The following is a 15,326-nucleotide window of genomic DNA, read 5'->3' on the forward strand; positions in this document are numbered from 1 at the left end:
GGTGTTATGTACCATCAATTTAACACTTCGATGCTTTAAAATTGAATACTATGTAATGCTACTCCGTTTGGATGTAGCTTATTGTTTGTACCACTTCATACGCTTATTCATGGTAAGCTTAATCCACAAGGATCGTCTTCGACAGCTCTGAGTAATGCTTGAAGAACCCAGTGAACAGACGAATGGCATGGGCGACATCATAGGTACCGCCTGTTTCACGGATACTGTGCATGCTGAGCTGGGGATTGCCCAGATCCAATGTCCGCGCACCCAGCGCAGCAGACAGCATAGGGCCAATGGTGCTGCCACAGCTGGAGTCATTACGAACCACAAAGAGCTGGAGAGGAACGTGCTCACCAGTCTCCTTGGTGGTCTTGCGTGCAATCTCCTCAAGGAGAACGATTCCAGGGGAATTTGTTGCATAGCGAGCGTTGGCGTTAATCTTAATCACCGGGCCCTTGTTAATCTCCGGCTTGTGGTCCGGCTCGTACTTGCCCGCATAGTTGGGGTTGACCGAGTGGGCCATGTCGGCAGAGACAAGGAAGGAGGTGGACAGAGTTTGCTCATAGGCAGTTGACAAGTCAGTGCTCTTGGAGGAGGAGGACGGGAGGACGGACAGACGGCGGATAATCGACGGAAGAATGTTCGAGTCCGCACCCTGTGCCGTGCGGCTTCCGATTTCCTCGTGGTCAAACAAGGCAATCAGGCGGATCGCTTCTTCGTTATCGAGGGCTGATTCGTCGGCCACGGAGTCAATCAGACCAACTGTAGCACAGAAAGTGCTGTTCAGGTTGTCTAGGCGAGGGGAAAAGATAAATTCCTCCAGCATACCGCCGAGACAGGACTTGTGAGTGTCGAACAGAATCATTTCGAAGTCTAGAATATCGCTAGGATTGACACCAGCCTCCGCAGCAATAAGGTCAACAAAGTGAGAGTGATGACGTTCCGTGACAGATTTCAAAGGTGAGAACAACTCCCCACCCTTGTCTGTGTCAGGGGTGTCGGCTCCCCCATTGCGGTTGAGTTCGGCAGCAACAAGGCCAGCGATAGGGAACAGCTGTGTTTCCTTGTTGAATGAAAAGTTCTCCTGGCGGTCGAGATGGATGGCCAGTGTTGGAATACGGAGGACTAACATGTTAGGAAGGCGCATTTAACTATTGGGTCAACAACATAGAACATACTGGGGCGGTCAATCTTGACCAGTTTCTGCACGATGGAACCATCGCTTTCACGAGTCATAACCCGGCCAGCGACACCCAGATCACGATCAAACCCTGGATGAAATTAGCGATGGTGATAGTTTGAGGGTAATCAATGGCACGCACAAGTGTGCCAGATGCCTCCACCGTAGGTCTCAACACCGACCTGGACGAAACCTTCCCCGCTCTTCTTGCTCACGGGCTTGACCCTCAACACCGGAGAGTCGGTGTGGGCACCGATCATAGAGATGGAATTGCCCGGCTATATCCATGATATTAATTCAAGATTATTTTTGCAATTCCGCAATCGATACATACCTGCCATTTCTTGCCGATCGCAAAAGCCACGAGGGTAGTAGTGTTGCGAGTCAAGTAGTACTTGCCTCCCGGTTGGCAGGTCGACGCCCAAGAGTCTCTCTCCTATTGATGGATGAGCCACATGTTTACCACTCCGGGTTCAGTTTAAACAGACCTTGATTTCTTGGAATCCAGCCTTAGCCAGAAGCTGCTTGGCCTCGTGGACAGCATGGAAAGCTGTAGATAAGACAAATCAGCGACATTCCACGTCATCGGATGGGGACTACATACGGGTAGGAGCAGAATTGACAAAGGACAAGAAGTCCAGAGCAGGTTGCTTGGCAGGCATTGTAGAATAACGTTTCGAACAACCAATAATATCAGGATAAAGACGCCTGAGGACCATTGCAGGGGGGGCACAAAGAAAGAAAGTTGGCTTTTGCCGCCGGAGGTTTTATTGGTTTGGCGGTGACTGCGGATGGCAATGTCACGTAACAAAGCCACTGAACTAGAGGATACTAGTTAGTCTCGGAACTATATTCTAGGTAATCAGATTGAGATTGTAGGTTTCATTTATTATTATTATTACATGTACTATTACATTTACTCTACGGAGTACTCTGTAGTATATAGATTGTTGGTTGTAAAGTCAACCCCACTATAGAAGCTTTGGGGCATAATTTCCAAGATGGGTACGGAGTATTGTCGTTGCCATGGCCCAAGCTTCGTCGCGTCGCGTCGAGTCGAAGCAAGCGCGTATATCAAACCAATCTGCCCATTTCGCGTTAGAAAATCGACCCATACAGATTACAGATCCCTCACATACCCCCCCACTTTCAGTGGTCCAGTTAGACCAGTTTGGGCGCGTCCCTCCAAGTAAACAACAGGACTAACAGTGTGAGATCAGTTTCAATTGTAACAAAGCCATGCTGACGCAGAAGGTTTTAAATATTCTCGGCAACCAGCATGAGATTGCTTTGTGAAAGTAAACCAAAGAGCTAGACCCCACTTTTGAAATAATATAAAATAGAAATCGGTGTGGTTAACGGTGAAGAATACCGATTTGACCTGGTTGATGGGGCCCGATTGCCTTCGCTAAATCGGGTTAGCGTACCCGACGCGTGACCCAGAGAGTCGCCCTGCGCAACTCCGTCACTCCCTTGAAGACATTCATTCATTCACATGCCTGCCGTTCAGACACTTCTTTGTTGGTCTACCTGGTGAAACAGGGCTTGGTCGTGCTTTATCCTGGAACATCTTCTGTCTTCAGGCGTCAACGGCTGGGGCCATCATTCCGCCTCTGGATCAACAACAACGGACCCTCTGCGAATCGCCCTTCAAATACCCTTGACCCGACACCCGGATCTCTGACCGTTCGACATCCTCGATTGACAGACACTTCACTTCTATCTTATGCAACTCTTATCTCTGTCTTGATCGGTTGCACTTTGTCTCTGGGGCGAGGACAGACAACCAGACATCGCCATGGCGGACAAACCTCAGAATTCGAAGAAGGCCGGGAATAGGTCGGCATCAAAACCTCAAATATCGCAGATATCGAACATTGCATCACCGCCTGGATCGAAAACTCCGCCAAGCATGCCATCAAAGCGCACGATGTATTTCCCAGACAATTCAAATTCGGGCAGCCGCCAACGGCAAGATGGAGCAGAGCCAGTCGACCCTAGTGCGCTTGCAAAAGCATTGAAGGATTATGAGACCGCTGGAAGCCGGAGGGATAGAACCCCGGCCTCCAGTCCGTGTCGCAAGAGACAGCGGGTCTACGGGGACCGGTAAGCCACACTTTTGGTCGTCTTCAATCAGAAAGCCCGCGACAAAGAAATGGCAGTCATCTATGACCCAGCTGCTGACCATAATTCAGATTCATCCCCAATCGCGACGGACAAGATCTACAAGCGACTTATAGTCTGTTGCATGAAGATGGTTGCCCATCGACTCCTTCCAAAGCGAAGAAACGCCCCCCTCACTCCGAGCTCCATTTCCAAAAGAGTATGTTACATCTGGGAATCCAATGCGTTGTACATGGGAACTGACTTTTCACCGCAGCTGAGGAAGCCAACCTTACATTTTCCCGAGTTTTGCGCAGCGAGCTGTTCGGAAACACGGTTCCACAGCCCGACTTGAACTCTGTGCCACCCGACCCATTGCTCGGCTTCAGCAATGGAATCAATGACAAGACTCGATCCCATACACCACCCGCTCATATCGCTGCCAATCTCCCTCCCGCTAGCATCACCCCCACCACCCCTCACAAGAACCTCTTCAACTATGGACCTTCACGGCCCGGATCAGGACATCCAACTCCCTCTAAAACCCCTCGAAGTGTGCATGGCCCCAACTTAGACGTGCGCTCTGAGCTCTACAGTCTTTCTCCCATTCGATACGACAGTCAGCGTATTCTCGAAACACCTCGGAAACAGGCCCGGTATGTAAACAAGGTGCCATACAAGGTTCTAGATGCACCGGATCTTCAAGATGATTTCTATCTGAACCTGGTCGATTGGGGCAGTAGTAATGTCCTTGGTGTTGGATTGGCCAACTCTGTCTACATGTGGAATTCCCACACTGGTGGAGTTACGAGGCTGTGCGAGCTGAAAGATGATACTGTGACCAGCGTGAGCTGGATTCAAAGGGTAAGCAAGAAATCTGCATGTTAATGCTCCATACATTATACTAACATTAACGACTACAGGGTACACATCTTGCAATTGGCACGGGTAAAGGTCTAGTACAAATATGGGATGCTGAGCATTGCCGGCGGCTACGAACAATGATTGGACATACCAATCGAGTTGGTGCTTTGGCGTGGAACGATCACATTCTCACATCGGGATCTCGAGACCGTCTCATTTATCACCGTGATGTTCGGTCTCCAGACCAGTACATTCGAAAGCTTTCTGGCCACAAACAAGAAGTTTGTGGTTTGAAGTGGAACACCGAAGATGGCCAATTAGCATCCGGCGGCAACGACAACAAATTGATGGTTTGGGATAAGCTGAGCGAGACACCCCTCTACCGCTTCTCCGACCACAACGCAGCAGTCAAGGCCATTGCATGGTCTCCTCATCAACACCATCTTCTCGCTTCTGGTGGTGGTACCGCCGACCGCACCATCAAGTTCTGGAACACACAAACCGGCTCAATGATCAAAGAGGTCGACACCGGTAGCCAGGTCTGCAACCTCTCTTGGTCCAAAAACTCAGACGAGATTATCAGCACACACGGTTACAGCCAGAACCAAATCGTCATCTGGAAGTACCCCCGCATGGAACAAATCGTCTCATTGACCGGTCACACCTTCCGCGTTCTTTACCTCGCCATGAGCCCTGACGGCCAGACTGTCGTAACAGGAGCAGGCGACGAAACACTCAGATTCTGGAAAATATTTGATAGACGAGCTACAAGAGACACTCGTCGGGAAGGCAGCAAACTGGCTGAATGGGGCACCATCCGGTAGTTCGGCTAATACTGTCTACTTTCTAATTTGTCTCTTCATCTGCATTCGACATGGCGTTTTCGGTCCGCTTCGATTTGGTCACTGGGGGAAAAATATCGCATGGCCTGAGGGGATCTCACTCTTCATCTTTTTATGCGTCGGCATCTATTGCATGTTTCTTTCCATCGGCGGTTTAAAGCATTTCGCGGGTGGACGTCCGGCGCTCGTTTTCGGAATGGGCATTTTGTTTGAGTTCTTTTTTCTTTTTGCTTTTTCTGCTTCTTGCTTTCTTTGATCCCTTCCATTCGTTCGTCCCTACTCTGGCCGTACTGGCCGGCCACTCTGGAGTCGAGCGAGAATTTCTACATCCACACGTTTCTTCAAGGCTTTGAGCGGCGGCGCTTGCGGTGTTTCCTGGTTGCCGGTATGCGGTGTTGCGCGGGGGGTGTTCTCATTTCAATTTGTCTTTTGCACGGTTGCTTTTGATGATGACATGACCCTTTTTTTTCGGCACGAATTTGTGCCTATGTTCCCATTTCAGAGGATTTAGCTATGCCAACCAACCTTCATGGGATCTAAACCATGCCTGAAACGAAATGAGAATCGAAATTGATAAACACCTATATGTTTCTTGGAGGTCTAAGCCCTTTGCTTCTTCAACTTGACTAAGAACCTTTTTCTCGTATAGTCATCTATCTAGTTTCTTTTTCTCAAGCGAAGTAACCCAATCAAGGAAATATCTGATTAACTATGCTATACTGTATACATTCATGAATGAGCTTCGCCTGCCCAGTTTTTGGCTCAGATGACCGGGAACAAACAAAACAAAAAGCTCGAAGAAGGGAGATTTAAAACACCAAGGGAAATCTAAAGCACCAACCGCGCTGGCTCAACTGACAGAAGAGTCTTGATTCGCTCCAGGAATGCCTTGGCGCGGGTCTCCTCGCCAACAGGGACGGTCAAGCTGAAAACGTTGGAAGCAACACCGGCCGAGCTCTCAACCGAAGCTGTAGGCACAGACTTCTTGGGCGACTTGGCGCTAAGGAAGTCGATCAGGTCCTCAGTGACAGGCTTAGAGCGGACAGTCTTGGGGGCTTCGAAAGCGTTCAGCTCGGGAATATAATCACCGCGGGAGGTGTTGATCGGCTGGGCGCCGAGAACCTCGTCGAAAAGCTCATCAGCGGAGGGCTTGAAGCTAGCCAAGCGGGGCAGGTCGTCGTTGGCAAGGTCTGTAGCGACGGCAAGGAAGCGGGACAGCGGGACTGTGACACCCAGGTTATCCTGGAGCTTCTTCTGGGTAGACAACACGGCAGCCAGGGAAACAGAGATGGCGACGGAAGTCATGGGCAGAGGCTTGGCGACAATCTCCTCTTCAGCGACGGCCGGCGCGGCCGGGGCCGGGGCCGGGGCGATCTTGATGTTGCTCAGATCGAGGTGGGAAAGCTTGGCCAGAGTGGCGGCCTGGGTTGATGGGTAGTTGGCGGGAATCTGGCCGATATATGCAAGCACGTCACCCTTCAAGAGACGACCCTTGGGGCCCGAGGCTGGGATCTTGTCGACATCGGACTTGGGGATACCTTTCTCACGGAGGAGCTGGGCGACGGAGGGGTAGAGCGGATAGGCGGGGTTCTGGGTTGTGGGAGCGGTGGATTGCAGGCCTAGAAGGGGTGTCGGTGTTAGCGCTAGTTAAGCAATGCTCGTTATATCGCAAGTAGTTTCCGCCGTAGACCTGAGCCTCGAGGAGCGGCTTTCCGTTGCGGAGATGCCGTTTGCCATGACCATGGATGGGAAACTCACGTCTGCCGACACCGAACACCTTCTGTTGACGGCGAGCAAACATGGCCGGAACCTGACCGACTGTGATCTTGGCTGCCATTGCTAAGTGATTCTGGAGTTTTGGAAGATTGGGAGTGCTGCGGTGCCGATTGGGATCTTCGGCCGGTGTCGCAACTCGCCGCGGACGTTGGATTCGAAAGGAACGAGCAGGATCAACGAAGAGCCCACCACCACGTCAAAGCGCACAAATCTCCGAGGTCAATTCTTTTGAGGTCGTGTGTTTGGCGAGGTAATTCAAAGCAGCTGTTGGAGGTGTTGAGGGCGTTGGGAGCTTTCACCGGCGGCCGGGACGGGAACATTTTTCTGCCGCTTGCTGTTTTGGCCATTATCGGCGATTTCCGATCAGAACGACGGTCAATTGATTCTTGTCCTAGTAAGTTATCGACTGAAGCTATTTAATCGTTGATTCTCTGCCAATTCCCCTCCGGAGTTATGAGCGTCAATTGGCCGCGCGTCATGGTCTTCATCACTTTACTAACGTGAGCATCCATAGGCTCAGTACAGCTATGTCCGTCAGAACACCCACCTTCTCAATATTCTGGCGCCAATGCCTACAAAGTCCAATGCGACCTGGCTTTCAGGTGAACTCGACATCACCCTTGCGCTACTTCAATTCTAGTTCGCCTCATTACAAGACCAAGGGTGTGGCTAGAACTGTCGATTCCGCGTGGCAGGCCGCAAGCCCTTATGGGAACAAGAACCCCCGTGCCCTTGCGAAGCTGCAAGCGAAAGTAATCAAAGCCGGACAAGTGCTTTTGTTCCAAGCTCCTTCTCATCGCCCATATGTCTTAACTGCGTACGGTCTATCCGCGTTTTGCTTCGCCTATTCTATCTACAACTCGAACGCGGTTCTCGTGGATCCTCTGGTTCCTCTTCCAATGTGGCAGAAAACTCTATTTGGTGGTATCTGTATCATGATGAGTTTTGGTGGCACCTTGTTCGTCGCCCGAACTGGCTCCCTAGTCAGAAATATCAGAGCGATCAACTCCGATGGTCGTATGCGCGTCCTCTTCAGTGTCCGAAGCATGGTCCCTTTCAAGAAGCCTTACCAGGTCGAAGTGGCACCGGGTGATCTCTCTTTCAAGCGCAGAATCTCGGTCTCTCCAGAAACCATGAAGCGTTACGAGGATAGTACCAAACTCGGCCGTGCATTGGAAACTGAGCCAACTTTCATCAGGACGGTGAAATCCATGCCTCGCCGGATTTTCCAGAGCGTGCGGCAACTTTTCACGAACGAGGACTTTATCATTGTGCAGTTGGCGGGTCACAAAACCCATTTCCGATTGGACTCCAATGGATACATCTCGGATGATCTCCTACACTTTGGGCGCATGGTGAATGTGAAGATGCCTTTCAGAGATTAATTGGTGATCATTATCCAAGTATCACGAAGGTCTCTTCGTGTCGTGTCGCATCTAGTTACGTTCTGTACATCATTTTGGCTTTGTCTCTTAGATAGCGATAGAGGACTTGTAATACCAGTCAAGACGGCGATTTCAATTATACCACGAAAAAGTATCTTATAAGAGTCCTACTGCTTGTTAGAATATATGTATGTAATGTCGTAGGGTCTTCTAAGGTTTATGCATCACTAAATTTGGGGGTGCCACGTGATGGCCGGCGCGTCTTAGGTGGACGCGGTTCACCCGTTATCGCGCCCCTCCCACATCTTGCCCACAACTCAATCTCTTGTTTAAATAACAGGGTCCTTGAATTTCTCGGCGCGTTGCTCCCTCAGGGAAGCCGCTGGCAATATGGGAAAACTCATTCGTTTGGAGCTTTTCAGTATGTACGGCCGGAAGATGCGATCCAGGCAGTAGCTAACTTTGTCACTAGACTTCAAGTCCTACAAGGGACATCATGTCCTACTATTCGGCGATGCGTATTTCACGTCGATTATTGGCCCGAACGGGTCTGGCAAATCAAACTCGTGAGTGCCTGCTGGTATCAGCCCAATGAGCCTTAGGCTAATGCGCATTAGGATGGATGCCATATCTTTCGTTCTAGGAATCAAATCCTCTCACCTGCGATCGACGAACCTCCGTGACCTTGTGTACCGTGGACGTGTTTTGCGCACATCTAAAGTGGATGGAGAGCCTGCTGTCGATGAGCAGGATGGCGAGCAAGAGGAGGAGCCAGAGAGCATGGACGTCTCCCAAGATGCCGGTGGAAACGACCCGAAGTCCGCTTGGGTGATGGCAGTCTATGAGGATGATGCAGGCGAGGAGCAGCAATGGCGCCGATCTATTACTAGCCAGGGTGTGAGCGAATACCGCATCAACAACCGAATCGTCTCCGCCCACCAATATAACGAGGCCTTGGAGGAGGAGAATATCCTGATCAAGGCGCGAAATTTCCTGGTGTTCCAGGGTGATGTCGAGGCGATCGCATCCCAGTCGCCCAAAGACCTTACTCGGTTGATTGAGCAGATCTCCGGCAGTCTGGAGCACAAAGCCGACTATGAAAAGTTCAAGGCAGAGGCGGAGGAGGCCGCGGAACAGCAAACTGTCCAGCTCAACCGTCGACGAGGAATAAATTCCGAAGTCAAGCAATACCAGGAACAGAAGCGAGAGGCCGAGAACTATGCGAAAAAGGCCGAAGAACGCGACCAGGCCATTATCACTCATATCCTATGGAAGCTCTTTCACTTCCAGCGATTGATCGACGACTCCAGTGCGGATATCCAGAAATATCAAGATGAGCTCAAGGAGTACCGTCGTGGCGTCGAGAAATATGAGAAGAACGTCGAAGACGCCAAGAAAGACCATGCTCGAGTCGGCAGAGATGTCGGCAAGGCCGAGAAAAACATCACGAAAAAGGAGAGGGAGATTGAAGAACTCAACAACTCGCTTGTGCCTGTCGACGAGAAGATCGACATCACTCAGAAGAAGGTTGAGAGATACTCTTCAAAGATTACCGAGATCGAAAAGGAGCGCACATCACAATCCAACAATGGCAAGCAACTAGAAAAAGATCTCAAGCTTGTCGAGAAAGCCCAGGCTCAGTGGGAGGTCGAATGGCAGAAGGCGATGAGCAAGAAGGGTGGCCAGCTGAGCGAAGCCGATCAGCAGGAGTACCACAAGCTCAGAGAAGAAGTCAATCGGCGTTCCTCGGCGGACTCCTTGAACCTGGACAATCTGCGCCGGCAGAGGAAGACCGAAGCTGAAGCAGTCAACAGCTTGAAGGGCAAGTTTGAGAACACTGAATGGCAACTCAAATCTGTTGAATCCGATGTCCAGAACATGACCGAACGCAAGTCGTCTCTCAATGAAGCCATCAAGTCCACCTCTAAAGACATTGACCGCAAGAAGAAGGAGCTGAACGCATTGACTTCCGAGCGTTTAAAGGTCTCGCAAATGCGGACCGAGCTAGAAGAAAAGCTTCAGGTGGTGTTGAGAAAACTTCTGGAGGCTGATGATGGTAAGAAGCAGACTGAACGCGAACTCCGGGCTAAGGAGTTGATCTCAGCCTTGAAGCGCATCTTCCCCGGTGTCAAAGGCCGTGTCAGTGATCTTTGCCGGCCGAAGCAGAAGAAATACTCCGATGCAGTCAGCACCGTACTAGGTCGACACTTCGACGCCATTGTTGTGGACAACGAGAAGACTGCCAAAGAGTGCATCCAGCACCTACGCGACCAACGAGCAGGTCAGGCCACATTCATCCCGCTAGAAACTATTCAAGTCAAGGCATTCAACTCGAACTTGAAGGGCATGCATCGGGGCATGCGGCCTGCCATTGAGACTGTTGACTACGATGATTCAGTTGCGCGAGCAATCAGCTACGCATGCGGCAACTCTATTGTCTGTGACGATCTGGCGACGGCCAAGTATCTTTGCTACGAACGAAATGTGGACGCAAAGGCTGTCACCCTCGATGGAACTGTCATCCACAAAGGTGGTCTCATGACTGGTGGACGTGGTCTCCAGCAGAACTCCAAGCGCTGGGAAGATTCTGAGGTCGAGAACCTGTATAAATTAAAGGAGAAGCTCATGAGTGATCTCACCACCCTCCCCAAGAGTCACCGCCGAGGCTCTGAAGAAGAGACACTCCAGGGTGAGCTCGTTGGTCTCGAGCAGCGCCTCACTTACTCCCGTGATGAGTTGAAGGCCCTCGAGAGGAACCTCGAGAGCAAGCGTAGCGAGCTGGACTTCGATAAGCGCCAGATGGAGGAACTGCGACCCAAATACACCGAGCGTAAGGAAAACCTTGACGAGCTAGACGAGACAATCGAAACGTCACAAGCTTCGGTTAGCACTGTTGAGGATGAGATCTACCGCAAGTTCTGCAAGCGCTTAGGGTATGATGATATCCGAGAATATGAGGCCCAGCAGGGCTCTATGCAGGAAGAGGCCGCGCAAAAGAAGCTTGAATTCACCACCCAAAAGAGCCGAATCGAGAACCAGCTCAGCTTTGAGAAACAGCGTATTCAAGCCACCGAGGACCGAATCAATGGCCTCAAAGCCCAATACGAGCGCGACCAGAGCCTGATTGAAGAACTGCAAAGTCAGCAAGAAGAAATCCGCAACCAGCTCGATGAATTCGAAGCGGAACTTGAGCTCCTGCGAGAAGCACTCGAGAAGCAGAAGCAAATCTATGGCCAATCAGCAGAAAACTTGGCAGAGCAGCGCCGTGAACTCCAGAGGCGTAGCAAGCACGTTGAAACAGCGTTGAAGAACGTCAATGCGCTTGAAGCAGAGATTCAGAGAAACTCTTCCAGTCGTTACGCTCTTCTGCGCCGCTGCAAGCTTGAAGACATTGATGTTCCTTTGACCGAGTCTTCCAATTCGCTTGACAAGCTTCCAATCGATGACCTTGTGCAAGCAGCAGACCCGGATGCCATGGAAGTGGATGAAGGAGATGGTTTGGACGAGGCTCCTCCGGTGCACGATTATGGCATTGAAGTCGACTTCGATTCTCTGGGCGAGACCCTGAAAGAGGTTAGTGTTTGCTCCTGTCGGTTTACTCCCCCCATACTAATTCAATTACAGGAGGCCGATGACAAGCTCGAGGATGAACTGCTCGAAAAGGTCCGTGTTCTCAACAGCGACCTCGACAAGATGGCACCAAATGCACGTGCCATGGAGCGCTTGGAGAGTGTCGAGAACAAACTTCGCAGCACCGAAAAGGACTTCGAGGACGCCCGGAAGTCCGCACGGAAGGCCAAGGAAGAGTTTGAGTCCGTGATGAAGACGCGGTCCGACCTCTTCAACAAGGCATTCACCCACATTTCCGAGCAAATCGGGCCGATTTACCGTGAACTCACGCGTAGTGCCAATTACCCCCTAGGTGGTCAAGCGTAGGTTTCTTTTTTTTAACTTCTAGCTCTGAAAGATAACTAACATTTCAACAGTTACCTCGATATTGAGGACTCGGACGAGCCCTACTTGGACGGCATCAAATACCACGCCATGCCTCCTCTCAAACGTTTCCGAGACATGGAACACCTTTCAGGTGGCGAGAAGACCATGGCCGCACTCGCTTTGCTGTTCGCTATCCACTCGTACCAGCCGTCTCCATTCTTCGTGCTGGACGAGGTTGACGCAGCCCTGGACAACACCAACGTTGCCCGCATTGCCAACTATATCCATGACCATGCCGCACCTGGCATGCAGTTTATCGTGATCAGTCTGAAAACCGGACTGTTCCAGAACAGTGAGGCTCTGGTCGGTATCTACCGGGACCAGGTCGAGAACAGCAGCAAATCGTTGACACTTGATGTGAGTTTTGAAGATGTCTTTTGTATACGCCGATATGGAAATATGCTGACAATGATCATTCACAGCTTCGGAAGTACACCTAAACCCTCCAGGTGGGATTTATGCGGATTGTGTGATAACCCCTTGCTTTTACTTTGCTTGCTATTTTTTCATCTTTGTAGATTATTGAAACCACCCAGTGTCTATTCTGGGTAATTATTTCTATCGACAAGGCTGTTAATTGATACCAGTTTCTGTACTGTGGTTTTCAAGTCGTTCCAACGGTTCTCGCACGTCGTAGCTGCGGGTAACCCTAAAAACCTCCGCTTCCGAACAACTCACATGTCCACTGTTCATATACTTCTACTGATTTTGGATGATGTTTCTTAGAGCATCTCCTGAAAGTAGATGATGAAAAGGTTTCAATTAAGACCATCTTAATAGATGTGTGGAGGCCGCCATGTTAAATCCCCCCTAGGAAATGCACCACTTCATGGCAAAAGATAAGAGATAGTAAGGCCTCGCGAAAAGAAAAAGAAACAGCAAAGAACCGTCCACCTGTGGAACCACGAAGCAACGGACTTCAGCTTCATCTTGATGCACTTTTGTGAAAAGCCAGGAACCCGACTTCCACCATGCACAAGACTTGGCACTTGTTGAAAGTACCGGTGTTGGATGAGACAAATCAATGTCTGAAAAGAAGAAACAAGAGTAACATAAGAAACGCCGAAAACCGAGAACCGTGAAGTGTGAACCGTTAAGTGTGAATCGTGAATCGTGAACTGAAAATATTGTTCTGTGAGAGACTTGCGACCTATTGGAGGTACTACAATTAGCAAGAAGTAGATAGTCATCGAGGCCCAATAAACCACATACCTTCTAGTCTGTGTCTTTCTGTCTTACAACCTCAGTCACGTTCCCAGGCTTGACCTTCGGAGTGATCTTCATCCCAGAAACCCCCTTCGCTAGTAGGGCAGCCTTGGCTTGATTACCAGTCTTGGCTTGAGTGCCATTCTTGACCCCAGCAGCAGGCTTAACCTGAGCAGTAGGCTTAACCTGAGCAGTAGGCTTAACCTGAGTAGCAGTCTTGGCCTGGGTAGTACTCTTGACCCCAGCTGCAGCCTTAGCTAGAAATGCAGCCTTGGTTTGAGGAGTGATCTTAGCCTGGGTTGCGTAGGCCTCGGGGGTACGCTTGGTCTGGGAGGTAGTAATATCGGCCTCAGTTACTGCCTTGGCTTGGGTAGCGGCCTCATGCTGAGTGACAGGCTCAACCACGGTAGGCGTCTTGTCCTCACTAGTGGGCGTCTTTTCCTCGCTAGCCTCAGTGGGAGGATCCTCAGAGGACGACTCCACGTAGGCGCCAGAGGTAGGGACACTCTCAAGGGTAGCATCCAGGGAAACCTGCGACTCCGTTGCAATGTCGGTGGCACAGTCATTCAGAGACGGGTTGCCGTGTTTGCCCTCTTCGAGTGGCAGGGGGGCCTGGTTAGGGATGCTGGTGAGAAGGTTGTTGATTGCATCAGCATTCTTGCGAATATGAACCGCATGCCTTGTCTTGTCGGCAAGCTTGAAGTCACAGGGAACCAAACGGTCGTCGGGCTTTTGGTCGCGGTGGTATTCGTAGAGTCGGACTTTGATGCCACGGATGAGGATGGCCCAGCATCGCTCACTGGGGAGCGGGGCACTGATCAAGCGTGGAACGGATTGATCCCAGTTGTCCTTGATTGAACCGGAGGGGTCGAGAATAACCTTCACGATGGCGTGCAGGGACCTGTCTTCGCCGACGGCTCTCACAATGAAGCAGTTCGAGTGATTGTTCTCCTCATCCTCTTGCCACTTGAGGACCCAGCCATCATTCGAATCGAAGGCGTAAGTGAGGAGACCGCTAACCATGATCTTGGCATTTTCAGCGGTTGGCTTAGTCTCGTATGCGGTGATGAACTCCGCAATTGCGGGAAGCGAAAGGTAGTTTGTGGTTGTCTCCATGATAGCGTGCGTACGAGGAAAGAGTTGGTGGAGAGATAGAACTAGTCGGTGAATGTGTAGAAGAGGAAGGAAGTGACAAGGAGGATGTGACAGGAAAGAAGTAACGAGGCGTGGAGGGTTAAAGTCTTAGAATTCGCAAATCAGACCAAGAAGCCTCACCTAAAATCCAATTGTGCGTAGGTCATCAAACATACATATATATATACAAACTTCATGTACATCATAGGCTTCTGTTATTTTCCTCAGATAGTCGATGGAAAATCCCGATCAAGGCAAACATTTGCGCGGGTTGCCCATTACTAGGTGTCTACATACATAAATCCAAGGGGAATTTTACACTATATGTACCTCAAGTAACTCGAAAGTGCGAGTTAGGTGAAAAGGTCCATATAACACACGTATATCTAGTTCGATATATTGTTATTGCTGATTCTACCTTGGCCTGACTATTTGGGCCTACAAATATCCCTTAAGTAACGTGAAAGTGCGAGTTAAGTGAAAACTCTATATAATATACGTATATCTGGTCCAGATATATTGGGATGCACATACTCTACCTCAAAGTATGGTTGTCTCACACTTGTGACCCGTGACCGCCGGTGCATACTCCGGATACTGGCCTACTGTTGAACAAGTGACTCGACCTAATCTTAGACAGAAACCCACCCAAGATAGTATTCGCCATGCACCGCACAGCTGACTCATCTAGGAAAGATGTCAAAGGGAGCGAGAGTGGTGTTGGTATCATGAGAGCTTGTATCACTGCCTGTGTTGAAAATCCAAGTTAATTTGTCATAATTAACATGTCCTTGGATTTGTTCAACGCTAAACCCTAATTGATTTCATGCATACCTT

The 15,326-nt window shown here is 50.2% G+C and overlaps 6 protein-coding genes across 6 annotated transcripts; 3 read left to right on the top strand and 3 right to left on the bottom strand.

Moving 5' to 3' along the window:
* Positions 1-118: 118 nt before the first annotated feature.
* On the bottom strand, positions 119-1,845 carry N7455_008364 (M18 family aminopeptidase; the record flags this gene model as incomplete). The annotated part of the gene is made up of 6 exons (XM_040958971.2): positions 119-1,128; positions 1,182-1,274; positions 1,326-1,461; positions 1,518-1,619; positions 1,672-1,733; positions 1,788-1,845. The coding sequence occupies 6 exons, from the start codon at positions 1,843-1,845 to the stop codon at positions 119-121; spliced, it is 1,461 nt and encodes a 486-aa protein (XP_040810568.1).
* Positions 1,846-2,981: 1,136 nt separating this feature from the next.
* Positions 2,982-4,974, top strand: N7455_008365 (WD40 repeat domain-containing protein; the record flags this gene model as incomplete). The annotated part of the gene is made up of 4 exons (XM_040959035.2): positions 2,982-3,289; positions 3,379-3,506; positions 3,564-4,150; positions 4,210-4,974. The coding sequence occupies 4 exons, from the start codon at positions 2,982-2,984 to the stop codon at positions 4,972-4,974; spliced, it is 1,788 nt and encodes a 595-aa protein (XP_040810545.1).
* Positions 4,975-5,820: 846 nt separating this feature from the next.
* pdx1 (uncharacterized protein) lies at positions 5,821-6,829 on the bottom strand (the record flags this gene model as incomplete). Its single annotated transcript, XM_040958988.2, has 2 exons — positions 5,821-6,611; positions 6,751-6,829. 2 exons carry the CDS (start codon positions 6,827-6,829, stop codon positions 5,821-5,823), a joined length of 870 nt encoding a protein of 289 aa, XP_040810601.1.
* Positions 6,830-7,295: 466 nt separating this feature from the next.
* N7455_008367 (uncharacterized protein) lies at positions 7,296-8,153 on the top strand (the record flags this gene model as incomplete). The annotated part of the gene is made up of 1 exon (XM_040959068.2): positions 7,296-8,153. One exon carries the CDS (start codon positions 7,296-7,298, stop codon positions 8,151-8,153), a length of 858 nt encoding a protein of 285 aa, XP_040810557.2.
* A 390-nt stretch (positions 8,154-8,543) lies between these two features.
* On the top strand, positions 8,544-12,589 carry N7455_008368 (cohesin subunit SMC1; the record flags this gene model as incomplete). Its single annotated transcript, XM_040959001.2, has 6 exons — positions 8,544-8,574; positions 8,626-8,719; positions 8,771-11,726; positions 11,778-12,085; positions 12,140-12,506; positions 12,572-12,589. The coding sequence occupies 6 exons, from the start codon at positions 8,544-8,546 to the stop codon at positions 12,587-12,589; spliced, it is 3,774 nt and encodes a 1,257-aa protein (XP_040810514.2).
* Positions 12,590-13,364: 775 nt separating this feature from the next.
* On the bottom strand, positions 13,365-14,471 carry N7455_008369 (uncharacterized protein; the record flags this gene model as incomplete). Its single annotated transcript, XM_040959053.2, has 1 exon — positions 13,365-14,471. One exon carries the CDS (start codon positions 14,469-14,471, stop codon positions 13,365-13,367), a length of 1,107 nt encoding a protein of 368 aa, XP_040810582.2.
* Between the last annotated feature and the right edge of the window lie 855 nt (positions 14,472-15,326).

The sequence above is a fragment of the Penicillium solitum genome (genome assembly GCF_028829755.1).
Source record: "Penicillium solitum strain IBT 25940 chromosome Unknown utg000005l_segment0_segment0, whole genome shotgun sequence".
In the NCBI taxonomy this organism is placed as follows: Eukaryota; Fungi; Ascomycota; class Eurotiomycetes; order Eurotiales; family Aspergillaceae; genus Penicillium; species Penicillium solitum.